This window comes from Telopea speciosissima, chromosome 4, assembly GCF_018873765.1.
Source record: "Telopea speciosissima isolate NSW1024214 ecotype Mountain lineage chromosome 4, Tspe_v1, whole genome shotgun sequence".
Classification (NCBI taxonomy): Eukaryota; Viridiplantae; Streptophyta; class Magnoliopsida; order Proteales; family Proteaceae; genus Telopea; species Telopea speciosissima.
The window spans coordinates 46,110,631-46,132,637 of record NC_057919.1 but is presented as its reverse complement, the minus strand read 5'-3'; the positions used below and the strand labels follow the sequence as shown (position 1 = coordinate 46,132,637).

Sequence of the window (22,007 nt, the reverse complement as noted above, 5' to 3'; positions counted from 1 at the left end):
AATTCTATGTGGATCGTGTTGGGACTGAATACATTAATATATCACATTTTATGTAAAATTTGTTTAAAGATTGATGTATTGTACACTTTAACATTTCCAATGCTTATTTAAGTTATTTTAAGAACATTAATTGAATGTTTTGATTGCTTTCTATTACTAAATTATGTGTAGAGTAGGTTATTTTGGTACGTCGTCGCCTGCCAACCTATGGTCCAAAGTGAAACTCATATTTGGACTTTGTTTTTGCAAAATCTGATAGTGCCATTGGGTTTAAATGGCAAAATAGGCTGAATACCAAGTTTCAAACCCAAACTAGGTCTAAAACCCACAGAGTTGAGGCTCCGAGTCAAAAAAAAAATTAAAAAAAAATGCACCAACTCGGCGAGATCCCGACTCGACTTAGTTTTTCCAAGGGCCGAGTTGGTACTGAGTTCCGAGTTTTAGTACCTTGCATGGAACATCCATGGAACACAACCCCACGATACACTTTAACACTCCCCCTCTAGCTGAAATATATATCTCCCATACCCAACTTGGAACAACCAGCTTTCAAGGCGTCCAAGGCGCCCGGACGCCTAGGCAATGCCTTGACAATTATAGTACTGATGGCATCTATAAAACTCTTGTCCTCATGCACCCCAAGCATCAAATTAGGATCCACTAGGTTATCAATAAGTTTACATCCCAATATCCAACATGCCAGTCTCAGACAGAAAATCAAGCACATACTTCCTTTGAGACAAACTACACCCTTCTTACAACGAAAAACTCCAATTCCTAAGAAATATTTAAGCATCCCTAAGTCTTTTACCTGAAAATGCCGATGTAAATATGCCTTAACACTTTTGATACCATAGGAGCCATTACCAGATATAATATCATCTACGTACACAACAAGGACAACCTTAGCCTCATGACGACGAACAAATACAGAATGATCAGATAAGCAATGAGTGAATCCATAACAACCAATAACTCACTGAACTTATCAAACCATGCACGAGTAGACTGTTTCAACCCATAAATTGCCTTGTGAAGACAACATACTTTAGACACAATTTTCTTCATGAGCATCATACCCAGGAGTTTGCTCCTTATACAACTTCTCCTCAAGATCACCATAAAGATACCTTACAAGCTCCATTCTCGACATCCATAGCATTTTTCCAACCAAGATGCGACAAAGCTTCTTGGCACTTAGTAGGCATGACATAGTAGATAGAGACAAAGCAAAGTTGTGAAGTAAAGGTGGAAGATGAGACACAATAACAAATTGAGAAACAAGATAAACAATATGAGATTGTTGAGTACAAGTGTGAGTAGCTTTACAGAGAAAAATGGGCAAGTCAAGAGAGAAAGGATCCGTAGGCAAAGGGTCTGATGAAGTAGAGGGGTGGTAGCAAAGGATTAACTGGGGCGTGGAGGTCCACTTGGGACAGCGTTTTTAAACCTGCAATTGCTTAGGTGGAGAAATAGTAGTGGAAGAGTCAGTAAGGGGAATAAGTACGTAAATCGGTGGAGAGACAAGAAAATTAGCATCCATATGACGACTCTCCATAGAGAAGTATGGTTCAGTTTCAAAAAAATGTAACATAGCCCAAAAAAGTGTTGATCCGTAATAGATCACAACACTTATAACCTTTCTCAATGCGAGCATATCCAAGAAACACACACGTGGTAGAACATGGGGATGATTTAGGACAAAGGTTGTGAATAAAACATATACCACCAAACACACCCATGGGGGTAAACCAAACAGAGAAGTTTCTAGAAAAACTTTAATTGACATACCAAACCGAGTCTTTCTTTAAAATAAAACTATTTAAAGGTAGATAAAAATTCAGAAAGATCCTTTAATAGATATAACCAAGTCATCTGAGAATGATTGTCAAAACCCTAACTGACTCTTGACACGATAGGGTCCCCACACATCAGAGTAATCTAAACAAAACAAAAAGACTACAAGGAGCATCACAAGACAGGAATAATGAACGGTGATGGTTTCTGTTAATTAATGGAAGGAAAAGAAGAAGAGAAATTGAGAAATTGAGAGAGAAAGGGAGAGAGATGAGGTGCAAAATTAGGAGTCACAGAAAATCGTGATCTCCCTCTTTCCTTCACTAAATAATATTCATAAGAGTAAAACAGGTAAACAACTTAAAACCAAAACAAGGGAAGCTTCCTAAACTACCCTCCTCACTACTCTCCTCTTGGTATTAGCGTTAGACACTAATACCGAGAGTTATAAAGCTCTCTTGTTAATACTCCCCCTCAAGCTAGAGCATAAATGTTGATCATGCCCAGCTTGTTACAAATATAATCCACTCTTGCACTCCCTAAAGACTTTGTGAACACATCTGCAAGTTGTTCTTCTATACGGACGTGACCAGGAGAAATAAATCTTATTGTAGCCTCTCTCGAACAAAATGACAGTCAACTTTAGTGTGTTATATTCTTTCATGAAACACCAGATTTTAAGCAATGTGGACAGCTGCTTGGTTTTCACACCACAGTTTCATTAGAGAATCAACAACAAAACCAAGTTCCGCCAACAATTGTCTTATACACATCAATTCAGAGGTAGCATGTGCCATAGCCCTGTACTTTGACTCTGCACTGGAACGAGCAACTACTATCTATTGCTTGCTCTTCCTGGACACCAAATTACCTCCAACAAACATACAATAGCCTGTAGTAGGTCTCCTGTCAACTGGAGACCCAGTCCAATCAGCATCTGAAAAACCCTCTATCCGCGTATGTCCATGATCACTGTATAGAAGACCACGTCCAGGAGCCTTTTTAAGATAGCATACGTGATGCAGGACAATTTCGATGGATCGACCCGAACCCGTTTGTGAACCCAGGCCAAGATGAACCGAATCCAGATTTAGATCAATAGCTTACTTTAGTAGCATTGTTTTTGTTTCCAGTTTATTCTTAGGCTACTTCCTATTTTAGTTGCTTATTTTTAGAAAGTTGATTTTATTTTATCTCTTTCCTATGTAATAGTTTCCTGATAGGACTCTTTATTTCAGCTATATATCATCATGTAAGGCTTTGGCCAAAATAAAAGGGAGATGAATGAATGAATTGAGAGTTTCAAGCCTACATGGCAGGTTTCTTCTCCCCCCTTCTTGAACGCTCCCTTCTTCTACTGCATCTCCTTCTTCCCCTTTCTTCTCTGTGATTTCTCCCCTTGCCCTCTGGTTTCTTCTTCTACCTCCTTCAAGCCTCTTCTCGATTTCTGCCCCCCATTAGTAAGATATGCACAACTGTCTCCCAATGAGATGTCCATGGGGCAGATAAAAACAGACTCACCACACTAACAGGAGAGGCTACATCCGGCCTAGTTACTGTTAGGTAATTTAACTTCCCAACTAGCCTCCGATACTTCTCAGGATCAGGCAAAATATCACCATCATCAACAGTAAATATCTAGAGGTTTAGCACCCAACATTCCTGTCTCTGAAAGAAGATTAAGTACATATTTTCGTTGTGGGAGTGAAATTCCTTTCTTTGACTGAGCAACTTCCACACCCAAAAAATACTTCAATTTACCCAGATCCTTGGTCTGAAATTTTTTCTATAAGTGTACCTTCAAATCTTCAATACCAAAAACATCATCTCCTGTAATGACTATATCATCTACATAAACCACAAGAAATATTTTCCTTGCACCAGAGTGACGGAAGAACACAGAATAATCACTACCACAGCGTGTCAGCCCAAACTCTAACACAATCTCAGTAAACCTGCCAAACCAGGCCCTAGGAAACTGTTTCACCCATACAGAGACTTCTTCAACTTACACACCAAGTCAAACTCCCCCTGATCAACAAACCCAGGAGGTTGCTCCATATAAACCTCCTCAGTCAAATCCCCGTGTAAAAAAAACATTCTTGACATCTAGCTGATACAAAGACCAATGGTAAGTAGCAGCAAGAGAAATCAAAATGCGAAACGAAGTAAGCTTCACTACGGAAGAAAAAGTATCCAAGTAATCAACCCCATATACTTGGGCATAGCCCTTCGCAACAAGACAGACCTTCAAACGAGCCAAGGATCCATCAAGATTCACCTTCACCACATACACCCACCAACAACCAATAGCAAATTTACCTAAGGGTAAGGGCACAAGATCCTAAGTCTAATCCTCTTCCAATGCCAACAATTCCTCATTCATAGCAGCCTTCCAACCAGGACTGAACAATGCTTCTGCAACAGACTTAGGAACAAGATGATTTTCAAAAGTTTGTAAACAAGAATGAAAGGTGGAAGACAAACCAGCATAGGAAACAAAGTAAGAAATGGGGTGTTGAGTACAAGCTCGAACACCCTTACGATGAGCAATAGGAATATCAAGATCAAAAGGAGGTTCCAAAGGAGGAGGAGTAGTACCTGTCTCAGGATCTGCCGGAGAAGAAGTAGATGTGGCAGAACTCGCAGGAGCGGGGGTCCAAGTACATACTTTCCATTGGTGACGTTTAAACACAATAGGTGGAGGTGTCGGTGATGAGGCAGGCTGTGGAACAGAGTGAACAATAGACTAAACAATGGAAACGGGAAGATTCCCAAGTCAAACACAGTAAAAAAGGAACTATCATAGGGAGTAGACTCAAAGAAAGAAACATCAGCATTAACAAAATATTTCCGCAACTCAAAAGAATAACAACGATAACCCTTTTGAGTGCGAGAATACCCAACAAACATACACTTGAGAGATTTAGGATCCAACTTGGAGACACTTGGACGATGATCACAAATAAAACAAACACTTCCATATACTTGTGGGGGTAAAACAAATAATGGCATAGAAGGAAACAACAAAGAAAAGGGAATACCACCACGTAAAACAGAAGAAGGCATGCGATTAATGAGATAACAAGAAGCCAAAACAGCATCTGCCCAAAAAGATTTAGGTACTTTCATCTCAAATAATAGAGAACGAGCAACTTCCATTAAATGTCTATTCTTCCTCTCAGCCACACCATTTTGTTGTGGGGTGTAAGCACAAGAGGACTGATGAATAATGTCACGTTGAACTATAAATTCAGAAAAGGGGGTAGAAAAATATTCCTTACCGTTATCACTACGAAGAATACGCAAAGGAGTTTGAAATTGATTATTGACTTCATTCACAAAAGCACAAAAAATTGAAAATAATTCAGAATGAGACTTCATTAAATAAAGCCAGGTAACCCTGGAATAGTCATCAACAAAGGTAAAATTGTAACGATAACCCAAAGTAGACACGACAGGACATGGACCCCATACATCTGAATGAACTAAGGAAAAAGGTTGGTCAGACCGTTTATTGACTCTAGGAGGGTAACTCACATGATGAAGTTTCCCAAACTGACAGGACTCACAATTCAAACTAGAAAGAGACCGGAACCGACTATCCAAAAGCTTTAAACTCTCCAATGAAGGATGACCCAAATGACAATGAATCTAGTGGGGTGACGCCACATCGGTACACGGCCATAGATGAAGTGTCCTCAAATATGTAAAGTCCCTCCGAGTCACGACCTCTACCAATCATCTTCTTTGTCGTAAGATCCTGAAATACACAAGAATCCGGATAAAAGGTTATAGAACAGTTATGAGATTTAGTAAAACAATTAACAGAGAAAAGGTTGAATGGGAAATCAGGCAAGTAGAGAACAGAAGATAAAGACAAAGCAGTAGCATTACCTGTCTGAACAAAGGTGGCGGTTGGAGGCTGGGCTGATTGAGAAATTTGAAATTGTGTCAAACGGGCATATTCTTCATCAGACATCTTCACGGTCTTACCCTCAAGCTGTGGAGATGCAGAAACTGTAGACTCAGGAGTGGCAGCTGAATTGGTAAACTGTTGCTGAGGTGGTTTGCCATGAAGTTTCCAACAAAAGCATTGGATATGTCCAGGACGACCACAGTAATGAAAAGTCCTCACTTCCCCGAACCATCTGGAACACTCTGAGTACCCAAGATAGGTGGTTTACTAGAACCAGCCTAATGTAGTCCTAGGTAGGAGTAATCCCACTAGGAACCAGGGTAATAGGATCTCTTAACAAGGCTGGCCGATTAGGACAGCTTAGGCTAATTAGGGCAGAATTAGGGTTATGGTTAGGGTTTCGACTTAGGGTTTTATTTGGTAATGATGTGCAGAATTTTATGAGTCTAATGGTATAAGTTGGATCAAATTTGGTTGAGGTTGGAATTCTAGGGTTTTGGGTAGGATGCCTTATGAAAATGGACTGTTTGTAAGATCTAGGGTTTAGGGGCAGATTTTAGGAAAGAGGTTTATAGGGTATTAATGGGCAGGTCTAGGGGGTTATTTTGGTATAAAGAAGTTAGGGTTTGGATGAGTTACAAAATTCTGCAATTTAGGGCAGAATTGGATTTAGGGTTTTAGGGTTCTAATGGATCTATGGATTAATGGAAGGGGTGATAATAGGAGTAGATGGAGCTTAGGTTAGAGGATTAGAAGAAGAAGGTTAAATGCTGAATTAATAAACTACTTACTTGAAAGATTAAATCTTCAATGGTAGCAGCTTTGAAGAACTAGAAGAACGACCTCCCGATCTACAAGATGCAAGGAATCGATCGGAGTCCACCAATTCCTTCACCTTGATATTACCCACAAGGTAGCCTTGATATTACTCACAAGGTTCACTCAACAGAGCAGAGCAGCAGCTATGGCAGCAAACAAAAGCTGAGTTTTTATTAATCAAATTCGTGTTCAATATATGGCCCCCTTAGAACCTTATATAAAAGACTCAAAATTAGACTTAGACACTAAAAAGGAATGGCCTAACCCAATCCTTAACCTATTAGCTAACTTAAACTGACTAGGAAACTGAAATAGACTCAAAATAGAGTCCTAATGACTTAAAAACAACTTAGACTACTTAAAATAAAGAAGATTCCCTAGTAGCCAATAGGATATAAGAACCTCTTAGCCAATAGGATCACTTCACTTAAATTAGACCAATTGAACCAATTGGATGCAACCAATTTAAACCGGTTCAATTAAAACACAAAATAAAAACCAAGTATTGGGCTAATCCCGTATGCAACCTATATACCCCTATTTCAGGCCCCTAAAGTGGCCTAATACATAGAAAAGCCTTGGGAACAAAGGCCCAACATATATATATCCCAACCCTACACTTATTCCCATTGAAACAAGCCTTATTTGATGATGAATCTGCATCACAGCCCCACCGCCACAACCACGACCAGCACCACTATTACCGTTACCACCAATACCAGCCCTACCATTGGGCCCACAGTTTTGGGAAAAGAAGCCAAGGCCGAATTATCAACAGTAGTAGTAGTCTCACAGGAGACACGTAGAACCCTGGAAAAAGTCTCAGACAATGTGGCTACCTTGTCACCACCAAGAATTTGGGAACAGACTGGATCGAACTCCTTCCCAAGTCCCACCAAAAATCCCATAACAGCAAGTTGCTCTCACTGACTTTGCATTACTTCCACTTTAGAAGTAATGGGAAGAAAGAAATTAAGCTCCTCATACATCCTTTTAAAATCAGCAAAGTATTCGGTCAAAGGATGACCCTTTCGATCAACTCCATAAAACTCCTACGGCAATTCATAAATGCGAGAAAGGTTGTTTTGTCCAGAGTACAAAACATTGAGATACTCCTAAAGCTCCTAAACAGTATCAATATGTGTTACCAAATCAACAATTTGGTGCTCCATAGAATTCAGCATTTGTCCCAAAATTCGAGCATCAACTGTATCCCACAATTGGTCATCATCAGGCTTGAACATAAATAGGTGATCCTGCTGATCACGTCCCGTCAATACCAACTTAACAAGTTTCTTCCATTGTTGAAAGTTGGTGATTCCCTCCAATTTCTTTTCAGTGACACGATTGGAGGAAGAAGAAAAAACTTTAGTCATAACAGCCTTGGAACCATCAACATAATGCTCTATTGAGTGAATGCAGTGAAGAAAGAATAATAAAATTCTGAACAATCGAACCTCCAATAAAACCTGTAAAAATCGGCTGCAATAGGAGACAATCCACCACCAAAAATTGCTGATAAATATCCTTCGAAAAGGGGCAGCACACTCCTAAAAATTCCAGCCAAGTCAACAAACAGACCAAAAATCGATCTCAAAAGCCTGTGGAAAAATTCGATTTTTCTCCCTTAAAAATCGATCTCAAAACCCTGATAATTGCTGCCGATTCTCTGCCTCAGCCTTCAATGCAGCCCTCACTCCATCCAACACACTCAAACACTTCCACAAAAACAAAAAGAGACCTAGTTCTTAATTTATAACATGAACTAGTCTCTAAAACCCCCAAAATACAGCATAGGGTGCTGCACTCCCTCTTCAAACAGAAAAAAAGAAAAAAGAAAACCGCAAGTCTTCAAGCTTCAACACCCACTCCAATCTTCAATCGTGGACTGTAGTAAGTTGAAGAAGGATCCCACGAAAGCTGTAACAGTGCCTTATTGCTCTGATACCATGTTAATTAATGGAAGGAAAAGAAGAATAGAAACAAAGAAATCGAGAGAGAAAGGAAGAGAGACGCTGTGCAGAATTAGGGGTCACAGAAAATCGTGATCTCCCTCTTTCCTTCACTAAATAATATTCATAAGGGTAAAACAGGCAAACAACTTAAAACCAAAACAAGGAAAGCTTCCTAAACTACCCTCCTCACTACTCTCCTCTCAGTATTAGTGCTAGACACTAATACCGAGAGTTATACAGCTCTCTTGCTAACACTTTCCAAGCTCACATGCTTCACACTCGAGACGAGAGATACTCTTGCAACTGAGAACCATTTGTTGAAGCTTGGAAAGGGAAAGATGTCCCAACCAGTAATGTCACTGAAGAGAAGAGGACACACTAGAGGAAACAGAAGTAACTATATGTTGAAACCGCTTCCTCTAAAAGGCCAACCTTGTAGGAAAGGGAGGAAACAATATGTATATCATACAGGAGCTCTAACACGGCGGACTATCCAAAGGGGGACACGGGTGGATAAATAATTTTTTAACACCTGCCCGCTCCCAAGGGGACTCGATATCGTGACCCCTGCTTGCTCTGATACCATGTTAACAAAACACAATTGGACTGAATGGCTTGAATGATCCATGAGATCAGTCAACCTCTCTATTTATAATAATAATGAAAGAGATTACAAAGAGAAACACTATTCACGACACTGTTCACGTGAATAATGTCACAACCCTAATTACAATTCTACCCTTGTTCAAAAATACATAAATAAAGCATAAATAAAATACCAAAAAGACCAGAATACCCCCATGGTATTCTGGTATACATTATTCAACACTATAGGAGTGGACTGATGAAAATAATAGAGATCATTCCCATGCCCTCTACCAATTGTCTTCCTTGTCTAGAGGGAATTTTTATCCTCTGCTGTTCGCTACCTGAACAACACAGTGCTGTCCCCTCACATGGGGCGTGAAATGACAACTTAACCTCCCTCGGGCAGTGTGTTCTGGCAAGGAGGTTAAGTCGTCATTTCGCCCCCATGTGAGGGGACAGCAAGTGTTGTTCGGGCAGCAGACAGCAAAGGATAACGATCCGTCTAGAGGTCCTGAAAAACACAAGTAGGCAAAAAATGTAATTGAGCAATTCAATGATTTTGTCAGCTGACTAACCGAAAGGAGGTTTAAAGGTAACTTAGGAACATAGAGAACAAAATTTCATATAGGAAAAGAAGGTAAGGATACACACCCAAAGGTGAACACCCGAGTAAAGGAACCATCAGCTAGTGTGACTCTAGAAGGATGTTCAATTTGCTAAAGAGAAGAGAGGACATGGAACTTGCTAATTATATGAGAAGTGGCATTAGAGTCAATAACCCATGGGGTGGAGGAAGAGGAGGCAACAAATGCGTGAGTACTTGAGTGAGTAATAGTCGCAGTAGATGTAGATGTAGATGCAGATGTCTCAAATTCCTGAATCCGTCCTCATAATTGATTTAACTCATCTCTTAAGGGAGAAACATGTTGACTACCTCTAGATATAATAGCAAGATTGGCATCAAAAGGGGATGCCACTCTAGAAGTTTGATCAGAAGTGACAGTGTTAGCAAATAGTTGTTGAATACATTCTGACCTACCATTCTTTACCCAACATGTATCGACAATATGATTCTACTTGCCACCATGTATAACTAATGCATATTTATCACCAAACTGCGCCTCTTTGCTTACAAATAAGTCTAGGATTGGGTTATATACATGTTGGACCTTTGATCCCACGGGTTTTCAATGTAATAGTTCACTTTTATGAACATAAAGTATGGGTAATTAGGTTGCATACGGTTTTAGTTTCTTTTAGTGTTTTAAATTGAACTGGTCCAAAACTGGTTTAAACCAGTGGTTCAATTTAAATGATTTTAGTAGTTTTCTTTTAAGTGTTTAGTGGGGTTAGATTAGGACTCTGTTTTGAGTCTATTTCAGTTTCCTAGTCATTTTAGGTTACCTAATAGGTTAAGGATTGGATTAGGCCTTTACTTTTTAGTGTAGGAGTCTATTTTTGAGTCTTTTATATAAGGTTGTAAGGGGAGCAAGTATTGAACACGAATTTTGATTAATAAAAAACTTTTTGCTGCTCTTCTTCTCCATTGAAGATTTTTGTCTTGTGGTTGATCAAGGCTGGTGGGACTTGGAACTGGTGTTTGATCCAATCGACACCTTACGGTGTGAAGCCTGGGTGGTTCTTTTGAAGTTCTCTTTCAAGTCCTTTGAAAATCTCCTTCCAATTCTAGTTTATTGATTTTTTATTAAGTTTTTCAATCAAACAAGCTGCTGCTGCCAAGGAATTTCTGCAACAGTGCGTTTGAATCATCCACATCCCCGACAATTCTTCTTCTAATCTTCTCACAGCCCAAAACCTAAGAATTCCCCTTTAATTTTCAATTTTCCTAATACCTAAATTCTGCCCAGACCAAACCAGCCAGCCAAATCACACCAAACTTTGATCAAATTCTCCTCTCATACTAGGGAAAACTCGATCCAAGTTGCTCCCTCATCTGACCGCCATAAACCCTAAAAATCCATCTTTTCCTCTTTTCAAAAACCCGAAACCCTAACCCTAACCCTAACCTTGCTGCCAATTCTAATTAAAAGGCCTAGACTTGTTAATACTGGACAAGACCTTCATTGGAAGACTCCCCTACATCAACTTAGCATAACCCTACCATCAAACCCAAGGTCCCTAACCCTAATTTCACATTTTTCACCTATTTTGACCTAGCCGAATTTAAGGGTGTCAAAACCAAACCGAAACCATTTACCGAAACCAAACCAAACCGTTTAAACTGAAATCAGCAAACCGTTTAGTTAAATGGTCTGGTTATGGTTTTAGAAATGACATCATTTATTTAATCGGTTCGGTTTGGTTTAGACTGATTAATCCAACGGTTTCAAACCGTGTAATCCAATTATAACCAAACCGTCTAACCATTTTAAAACCTCAATTTCTGGGGAGCTATTGATTCGTACTGTTATGTACTTCTAGGTCTTTGTATTTTGAAGCTCTAACCATGGCTTCCATTGTTCCTATTTCATTCTTAATTTTTATATGCGTCTTCCTTGATGTGTAAATATTATAGGTTCTAGGAAAGTTGTGGATTCTAAAGAAGCTATCAAGAAATAGGGGGATAAAAGAGATGCACTAGGTTTCTACCAAACAAAAAAAAAAAAACAAAAAAGATGCACTAGGTGGAATATCTTATTGAAAAGATTAATAGAAAGTCCATTTTCTATTAAAAAATGCAGTAGCTAACCAGTGTAAATTAGATTTAGTAAATGGTTTATGAAACCATTTATTAACCATCTAACTGAAACCCTGTAAAACCGTTTAAAACCATTTAACCGAAACCGTTTAAAAACCGTTTAACCGAAACCGTTTACCAAACTGTCCAGGTTTTGATTATGAGACCGTTTAGTTAAATGGTCTGGTTACGGTTTCTACTCTCAAGCAGCCAAAACCGAATTGAACCAAACCGTTTAACCGAAACCGAACAGTTTAACACCCTTCGCCGAATTACCTAGTTCATAGCAGATCTTGGTTATTGGCTTCTAATTGGTCTCCTACCAATCTAGAACTTTATTAAGAGCATGGATGAATAGGGTAAACTAGTGCTGCCAGCAACACCCGGTCCTATAGCTACCGTGATTGAGATGTTTCAAAAGTTCTCTGATGAACAGAGGGCTATATCTGAAGAAATAAGAGTTGAACAGAAAGCTATTTCTGCTGAACAGAGAGCTTTGTATGAAAGGTTGCAACTAATTGAGCAACTACAGGTTACTCCAGTAAGGACAAATATCAAGTACAGTCTCAAGTTCATCACACCAACCATAGGCACAGAGAAGGAAGAGAACAGTCTAGACCTACAGAAGCATTCGGGTTGCAAGAATACGATGGCAGACATGATCGACAGGTATTTTATAATTAGTTAGCTGCTTTGGATGATTATTTTGATTGGTATGATTTACTTGAGTCTAGGAAGATGAGATTAGCTCGTACTAATCTATGGGGCCAGCCTGTGAGTAGTGGAGAACTATTGAGAGAGATCTTCAATATGAAGGCAAAACACCTATTAATTGGGCAAGGATGAAGGAAGGCCTGAGTAAGAAATATTTACCATGGGCATTCAAAGCTCGACCGCAAGGTCAAATAAATTCCCTTCGACAACATCACCACCAAAAGGTCTTCAAACCTGAAGACAACTTGAAGCCTCCATTAAAGAGATTCAGTTTGCAAGTTGAAGATTGTTGGAAATCTAACATCAACAATGTTAAATCAAAGACTGAATGCAAATTTACATTACCAAAGGAAATTGAGAGAGCACCAGTTGAAAATAAAGCTGAAATGGCCACAGTGAATTGTGATGAAAAAGAAGAGAGTGTTTGAAGCTTCAAAGACGTAAGTTCCACATGTAGAAGATTCTACTGAAGAGGTCTACATTGAAGAGATCAAAGTAGACAAAGCTGAAATCATGCAAGATGAAGTGATGGTCGATAACACTCCACAAGAACTCATCAACATTCAAGATGTTTTTCTTGAAGATGTGGAGCTTGTGCCTCAAGTCTAGGATGAGAAGGTTACCAACATTGAGGAGACAATGAATATGACATTCACAGTTGATATTGACTCAGAGGTCGAGCACATAGAGTCTGTTATGCCACCATGGTTCTCTGAAGAGAAAGCTCCATGCCTTGAAGACTTTATTTCTAATGTAGTGCATCACCTCAATAGGACCTAAACTCGATGGAAGTTTGAGGCCCATCAACTGGTTACCTGTTGGTATTCTGTTATGTACAAATTTCAGGGTTTTAACCCCAGTTAATGCCCTCCCTGTCCCTGAAATAGGCCTTGTTAGGCGGCTGTTCAGTTCCTTCTGTGGCTGTGGTTTTCTTAAACCTTTGTTAAGTATTGTTAGGTGTGGCTACCCTATTGTTAACTTACTGATGGTAGCTGTTACATATACTGTTGCTGAGAGTGTTATTTGCGACTGAACTGGTTGTCTCTAAGATCCTATTCTGGGGTTGAGTCACTTGTGACTTAGCCATACATTAGAAGACCAAAAAGTTACTTGGGTTGATGCAGATTTATCACCAAACTGGGCTTCTTTGCTTAGGAATAAGTCTAGGGTTGGCTTATATACATGTTAGGCATTTGATCTCATGGATTTTCTATGTAATAGGGCACTTTTATGGGCCTAAAATATGGGTAACTAGGTTGCATACGGGATTAGCTGTTTTAGTTCCATACTTAGTTTTATTTTGATGTTTTTGTTCATATATTGAACCAGTTCAACCAATGGTTCAATTTAAGTGCTTTTAGCAGTTTTCTTTTAAATGTTTAGTGGGGCTGGATTAGGACTGTTTTGAGTCTATTTCAGTTTCCTAGTCAATTTAAGTTACCTAGTAGGTTAAGGATTGGGTTAGGCCTTTCTTTTTTAGTGTAGGAGTTTATTTTTGAGTCTTTTATATAAGATTGTAAGGGGGCAAGTATTGAACACGAATTTTGATTAATAAAAAGCTTTTTGAGATCTAACAAAAGATGACAGAGGCACCAGTTCTACACCTACCTAACTTTGATATCATATTTGAGGTGGCTACGGATGCATCCCATGTTGGGATTGGAGGAGTTCTTATGCAATCAAGTCATCCGATTGCTTTCTACAGTTAGAAGCTTAATGATGCCAAACGTCGATATTCTACCTATGACTTGGAACTATACGTAGTTATCCAGATTCTAAAGCATTGGAGACACTAACTTATAGGAAAGGAATTTATTCTATATTCAGATCATGAAGCTCTCAAGTATCTCCATTCTAAACGATCCATAAGCAATCGGCATGCTAAATCGATTGTCTATTTCCAAGAGTTCCATTTTCCTTTGAAATACAAAGTAGGCAAAGAGAATCAGGTAGCTGATATGTTAAGTCGTAAAGTACTCACCATGTCCATATCCACTACTCACAGTGCAGGCATTGAGCATATTCGAGACGAGTACACATCCAATTCTTATTTTTTGACTATTTATACTACATCAAAGCAAGGTGGAACTGATGCAAAATACTCTTTACATGATGAATACACTCTTCCTAGGGACACACCTATGTATTCCTAACTTCCCTATGGCAGCATCTTATTAGGGAATTACATGGTGGCAGTATGGGAGGATATTTTGGGGTCAGCAAGACGTATGCTGCAGTTGCTGACTTATACTTTTGGCCACATTTGGAGCATGACGTACAACAGGTAATACAACTCTGTCATGCTTGTCAACTTGCTAAGGGAGGAGATAAGCATAACACAAGCCTATATACACCTCTACCAGCGCCACACCCACCCTGGCTGCATATCAGTATGGACTTTGTCCTTGGATTACCATCTACGCAGGTGCGACATGATTCTATATTTGTAGTGGTGGACAGATTGTCAAAAATGGCTCACTTTATTCCATGTCGGAAGACATTTGATGTTAGTCACATAGCCAAGCTCTTCTTCAAAGCGGTGGTACATATACATGGCTTGCCAAAGTCTATTGTTTCTGATAGAGATGTGAAATTCACCAGTTATTTCTGAAAACTTTATGGATGAAGATGAAATACAAAGCTGAAGTTCTCCACAGCCTTTCACCCTCAGACCGATAGTCAGACTAAGGTGGTTCACCGCAGCCTAGGCAACCTACTCAAATGCCTTGTCTGTGATCAATGAGAAGAACCAGCCTTCTATCCTTGATGTTGCCGAGTTTGCAAATAACAGCTTTGTCAATCGTACCATCGGCTGTACTCCTTTTGAGATTGTTTTAGGGGTCTTCAACCTAAACGACAAGTGGACTTGATTCCCTTACCTCCTCATGTCCGGGTTAGTGTGGACACTGATGAGTTTCTGAGGCGCATGACGTAAGTACATGTATGTTCGACGATGCATTGCCATTAGCAATGATAGGTACAAGGCAACAGCTAATCATTGTCGATACGTGGAATTCCAGCCAGGTGATCTAGTAATGGTTCGAATTTCTCCTAAGTGACTTCCTTCTAGAGCCAATCACAAGCTTCATCCTCACAAAATGGGTCCTTTCAAAGTGCTGCAATACATCGGAACCAATGCCTACATGCTATAGCTTCCTCCATCCATGAAGATTAGTAACATGTTCAACGTGGCTGATCTTACACTCTATGTAACCCACCATTCTGACGAGGGTGACACTGAACATGCTTTGCGTCTTCCACAGTTTATCACTCCTATGAACGACATTATTGAGAACGTGCTAGACAACAATTTTACTACTATGCGGGGTAGTAGTGGAAGAATCGACTCGACAATGATAGTACCTAGATTCATGCTGACGGCTTCAAGCTCCTTGATCCAGACCTCTACGAGCACTACATGTCCTTTATCCATTCGTCAAAGACGAATGATTTTAAGAGGGGGAGTTGATGTATCTCGGCTGTCAAACAAGGAATACAGCCGCAGGTGTAGGGATTCCCCTACACCAGCAGCACTGTAGGTGTATGGTAAGTGTAAAGATCCCCCCTACACCAGCATAAATCGTGGGTTGTTGAATAGGTTTTTATTAGACTTCTATTCAGTCTTCTATTTAGTTTTATTTAGTCCTATTTGAGTTGTAATTTCTAATTAGGAATCCTAGTTAGAGTCCTAGTCTGAGTCTACTTTCGATTTCTATTTCTGTTCAGCCATTAAGGCTATTTTTACTTTTAATTGCTCAGAAGAGCCCCACGATTTGAAGAAATAAAGTTTATTGCTTTTGCAACCAGATTGTCCTGAGGGAGGCTGTGTGGGTGAGATGCCCAGGCTGAGATAGCCAACCTTATCCCCCATCTTCTTCCCTTCTCGATCTCCCTTCTTCTTATTTTCTATTTTGATTTAAACCCTGCAACATTCCGATTGGTGTTTCTGGAGTTTGATTCAAGCTTTTGAGATCTAAGAGTCCCACAACAACCCTGAATTGATTGCTGGACTGAACGGAACAAACCAGAGCTTGCGGCAGCTTCAATTTCTATTTTTCTGTTGGTGATTCGAAGACGCTGATCTCAGCATACCTGCAACCAAAAGAGGTGAGATTTTGGGGTTTGATTCTGCTCTATACAAGCTAAACTCGATCAGCTTTTGGAGGTCTTCCGGAGACAGTTTTAGAAGAACAGAATACTCTCCTGGAACTGATATCAGCAGACTGGTTTAGGTCATTCTCTGCTGCATCTTCGAACAACTATATCTCTGCAAGTATTCCTCTGATCAGACCCATATTGAAAGGGTTATTTCCTCCCCAGGAGAGCTCCACTCGATCCAGGTTTGAGGCATATCTACTGGGTGGTTTGAGCCCTGATCTTTAACCTTCTAATTCTTGTTTTGTTTCGAATTTAGTGATCAGTTTACCAAGATCTCTATTGCTGGGACTATTTGGATCTTTTATTGTGGGTAATCTTTGAGGTTAGGGTTACTTGTAACCTAGCCTTACATAACTGCTTCATCACAAATAAGAATGCAACTAAATATGGAAAATTTGTAATATCAATCTATGGAATGTGTTGCTTTTCCATTTTTTGTCGCAATGTAGCATTACAGTACTTTCTCATATACTAACCTAAAATCAGATAAACATGTTTATATGATAAAAATTGTAGTACATTATCATGCCATAGTGTTGCATTCCTCTAATTCTCCATACTGATCAGGACCTACAAGGCAGACCTATTACTTAGGTTTGGAAACCATAAATCACTTTGGATGGTTTTATTTCGTAACTAATCAACTCTTACATGTGTATATGCGTTTAAATGAGTATCCCCATTAGAAAATATATAAAGTACTTTGATTAGTACTCTAAGGCATTCCACTCCCTCTAAAGAAACTTAATGTAGCTCTAGATAGGTAAAGAACCTATACTAGAGGTCAGTCATCTAAAATCTAAAGACAAAGGAACCAAGGGGCTACTGATTATGTAGTTCAATAGGGCAGAATTAAAGTTTTGGTCAATTTCTAGGGTTAGGGTTAGGGGAATGTGATGTTGTGATAGATGGTAAGGCTAGGCAGGTGTTAAGGAGTGTAATGATGTAGGTTTGATTAGGCTTAGATACAATTTGAATTTCCAGAAAAAAATTAGGGTTCAGGTTTCGGGTTTTGGGGAAGATGAAAGTGATGGGAATTAGGGTTTAGACTAGGAATTAAGGCAAGGGGCTAAAGTCGAATTCTATACTGGTGGGGAACACCACTCGGCCAGGGTATGAAGTCCAGGTGATGGCTGAAGTGTTAGTTCTGAAAATTCTAGGGTTTTGGGTTTAATGAAGTTGGGGGGGATTTTAGGGTTTGAGAGATGAATGGGGGCAGAGCTTCAAGTCGAGTGGAGGGGATGCAATGGGGGAACTGTGGTCCAAATATGGGGGGATTCTGATGAAGGATTGATGCTGGAGTGCTGGACAGAGTTAAGAGTGTTTGGGGTTTATGGAACTCAAATAAAAATAAAGGGGAATTGATTGGGGAAGGGATTAGAGGATTAGAAACAGAAGTTGGATGTCAATCTGCAGCAGACTCCTCTGGCAGCAAGCTTGAGAAATGGAGAAGGATAGAACCACCTTCAATGGATATCCTCCCGGCCGTCTCGGCGCAAGGAGTCGTAGGAGATCCACCTACCCTTTCCACCTTGATAGAACCACAAGGATGCAACACTCTCTAAGGAGCAAAACAGCAGCAACAATGGCAGCAATATTCAATCACAATTTTGGGAGGCTAATCCTCTTATGATTTTTTATTAATATATATAATAGGGCCAAAAGGCCAAGTACGATTCAGCCCTGGAATAGGATTCCTTGGCTGAATACAATTACAACTTAATTCCCTTCTAAAATCGTGGAAGGGGAGAATTCTAACTTAAAACATTAACTTAAGAAAGATTCCTACGTAGCCAATAGGATTTAAGACCCTATCAGCCAATATGATCATTTCGTTTAAATTGAACCAATTGGATACAACCAATTTGAACTGTTTCAATTAAAAACATAAAAATAAAACCAAGCATAGAAAATTTACAAACTACTAAGTAAACTAAGGATGGGGCCAAGGGCCAACCCTAATTAACTACTCAATGGGCCCCACATGGGAGTGGGGCTGGTTCTTCTTCTTCCTACGGATGTGGCTCTTTGATGCTGCATCAAAAGGTAAATATTTTCCACAGACTGTGCACTGGGAATCTAGGAGAAGGCCTTCCTCCCAGAAAAACTGGCTAATTCTTTTTGTATAGTTGTGGCTTTGTTGCCCTTGTAATGTACAGAAAACCCTTTATTTTTCTTTTGTGAGGGATATCCTCTGTCCCTCCCTCCCCTTGGTAGAATTATTATTTAGCAAAAAAACAAAATACAGATGTCCACCTAGTAAGGATAAATTAGCTATCTCCATCTGCCTAGCAGAGATCTTATAAGCAGAGTGCTAATCTACATACATATATAGGGCGGATCTTGTTGTCACCAAGGTGGAGAAGTTAGAAGTTGTAACCTTCTTTTGATTGCCCCGTGTCTTAATCCCAAAAGTTATTGAAGTCAAGGGTAAAGATATTTTCAAAATAAGTTGAGAGTGACTTATCATTATGTCATTTTCAATAGGTTTCATTGTCTATGTGAAATAACATGTTTTATCCTCATAGAAAAAAGAATTGTGTAATACTAAAAAGGCAAAACAGTAAGGTCACAATCTTGTTGTAACCAACCTTGGTGACAACAAGATTTTTCCACATATATAAAATCTGCGATAAAAATTGTAAAAGCTGCAAAGGAATGCTGGAAGACAAATAGATAGGGGAGAGTAGAGGATGCTTACTTATCACAAAGCTGAAAATGTTTGCATTGATTACAAACCCAACGATTTCCAGACACCATAAGAATACAACAGTGAGTGCAGGCATGCTGCAAGTGAACCATGATAAAATCTTCCTTCATTGGACAGATAGTTTCACCAAGCTGCAGATGCAAATCATTAAACAATCATAAAATAATAGGAGAGTTATACTTGGAAAACAAAAATGGCATTTGAAAATGTCAAAACTAACAATGACCAGCTAGCAAAGCTAAATTTATATTACCCCTACTAAGTCTAAAGTAGAACTCTTAACAACACAGCACAACTAGGTATTTTTGACTTTCTAAATAAGTCGTACGACAAACTCAAATGCAAATAAGAAAACATGAAGATGACATCAGAAAATGACAAATTTAAGAGAACATGGGAGACAAAAGTTTACTTTCTGCATTAGTAAAACATCTTTTGAGGCATTGCCAGAAAGATCAGCGTGCCCAGCAGCTTTCAAGGCCCTTTTTGTTATAGTCTTTTTGGTTTTTCCTTTCTTTTGTTGCTTTCTTCCATCTTCTTCCTGACGCAGCTGGTTAATAATATCCTCCGCAGCACCAGGCCAGTAATCACCATCAAAATATGGCAGTCTAGCTGCAGTTACCTTAGCTTTACATTCACCAGTAGATACAAAAAAATGATCATATAAATTAGTCAGCTCGGCCACTATATTTTCCTTCGCTGCTTTTCTTAACATTGATAAATACCTGAGGAAAGATTATTGGGCATCAGTAGAAGAAAAAAATATCAGCAAACAACAACTCAGCCTTGTCCCAAGTTTTTTTGACAAAAAAAAGTTCAGCAAAACCAATAAGAATAAAAATGATTTGTAATATACAAGGCTCACCATTCCCTGAGTTTATCGGATTTTGGTGTCTTCTGAATTTCAGGATGACAGTATAAAATATAATCTTCACCCTTCAATGGTGGGCAAGCCCATATATAGCAACTGGTGAAACCCCGTTTCTTGCAATATTCAAGGTATCCTATCTGAAATGGAGGAACAACAAAGTCTTCATCGGAACTTAAAAGGGATAACTATCAAAGAAACCCAAACAGATCAATATTTTGCAAGATTTTTCAGTAGAAAGGGAATTAGGAATACAAAACATACAAGAATTTCGTGGTAAACAAATGTACGAAGAGCCTCTCCTGTAACTGTTTTAACTTCAGGTCTGAAGTATTTGACAGAATCCAGATACGACAAATACACTCGCCGCTGATTTGGGAACTGGCATTCTGCACCAAATTCTTGAACATACATGCCAAAGAGGCAAACTTCTACACCTTCAATCTTCTGAAATAACAGAACTACCTGGAAGAAGCATTTGTGAGCTATATATTTGAGTATTCAGAAGGTGGAAAAGGTAATTGGAACTAACAAAATAAGATACAGAGGGATTATGGAAGAAAAAATAAATGGCCATTACTTTCAGCCGGCATAAAATGTCATTGGTAATATAAGAAAACAAAATACATTCCAATATAAAATATTTCAACTGCAGGTCATGCACACCTTTGATTTATATGGAAATTCCAATGGGTAATTCTCTTCTTGAAAAATCTCCAAAAACCGTTGCTTTACTTCCAACTTTTTGTCCACAGATGATACCACTCTAATTACAAGTGCTTCTGCCCCAGGAACCTGGTAATGTCAACTAATAATTAGATTAGATGCACTGACAAAAAAGGTAACTTTGGAATTCATTATCTGCAAGCAAATATAAAGGAACCCTTAAAATTAAGAGTGCATATCTATGTCATACAAACATTTCTTAAAGAATATAAATGAACAAGAAACAAAAGTTGAAAATAAGAACGAACAAGCAACAAAAGTGCAATCTAATATAAAGTAGGTAAAAAATAGAAAATAAAGTAGTACCAAACGAGCACATAATTTTCAAGGCGGCTAGGCGACGACTCAAGGTGTTGGAGGGGCACATAGGCAACTAGGTATGAAATATATTTAATATGGCAATGACAATTTTATATAGCTTATTATATGTAACAGAATCCACATCAATGCAATATGATATAATTGTGCTAGTAATTAACCTAATGTGAGAAGACCAACATATAATAAACAAAGCATAGGACATAATATAAGTGTAATAAATATAAATCAATGTAAACTCGCTTGCATCAAACAGGCATGTTGTCACCTTGGACCCAATGAAGAGCTTGGATGCATAGCGGCGCCTAGGCTACGCCTTGACAACTTTCAATGAGAATATCATAAATGTAAAGGACAAGAAATTACTTGGTTTAGCAACAGCATGCAAAACCCAGAAAATCCGAACTTAACTACGAGATAAATACACAATAATATGAAGAGGAAGGGAGGGAGGGAGCTAATATCTAAAATAACATCTTAGCATAATACTGCAGCCTGCCATGCATACAAGAAGAATCTGTTGAAGAGGCCCATTCTACATAAATAGGCCGCTTCTAAAACTACAAGTCTTAGAAACACATACACTATGGATAAATATTTTGGAAAGTCATCAATCTGATCATATTTGAGCAGATAAAAGTATTTAAAGAGACTTAAATTTTACATACCGAAAATGGATAGATGGCTTATTTTAGATCCAACAAAAAAAGACAAATTATGTAATTGCCAGTTTCCAA

General features: G+C 38.9%; 1 protein-coding gene across 4 annotated transcripts in view; it reads right to left on the bottom strand.

Moving 5' to 3' along the window:
• Positions 1 to 22,007, bottom strand: part of LOC122657996 (histone acetyltransferase HAC1-like) — a 47,873-nt gene that overhangs the window by 4,329 nt on the left and 21,537 nt on the right. For all 4 annotated transcript variants that reach the window (XM_043852829.1, XM_043852832.1, XM_043852830.1 and 1 more), the window contains 5 exons: positions 20,893 to 21,021; positions 20,491 to 20,691; positions 20,224 to 20,366; positions 19,771 to 20,083; positions 19,350 to 19,489 (listed from right to left, as the gene is read on the bottom strand). In XM_043852829.1, coding sequence (XP_043708764.1) covers positions 19,350 to 19,489; positions 19,771 to 20,083; positions 20,224 to 20,366; positions 20,491 to 20,691; positions 20,893 to 21,021 — 926 coding nt within the window. The remainder of the gene's footprint in view (positions 1 to 19,349; positions 19,490 to 19,770; positions 20,084 to 20,223; positions 20,367 to 20,490; positions 20,692 to 20,892; positions 21,022 to 22,007) is intronic.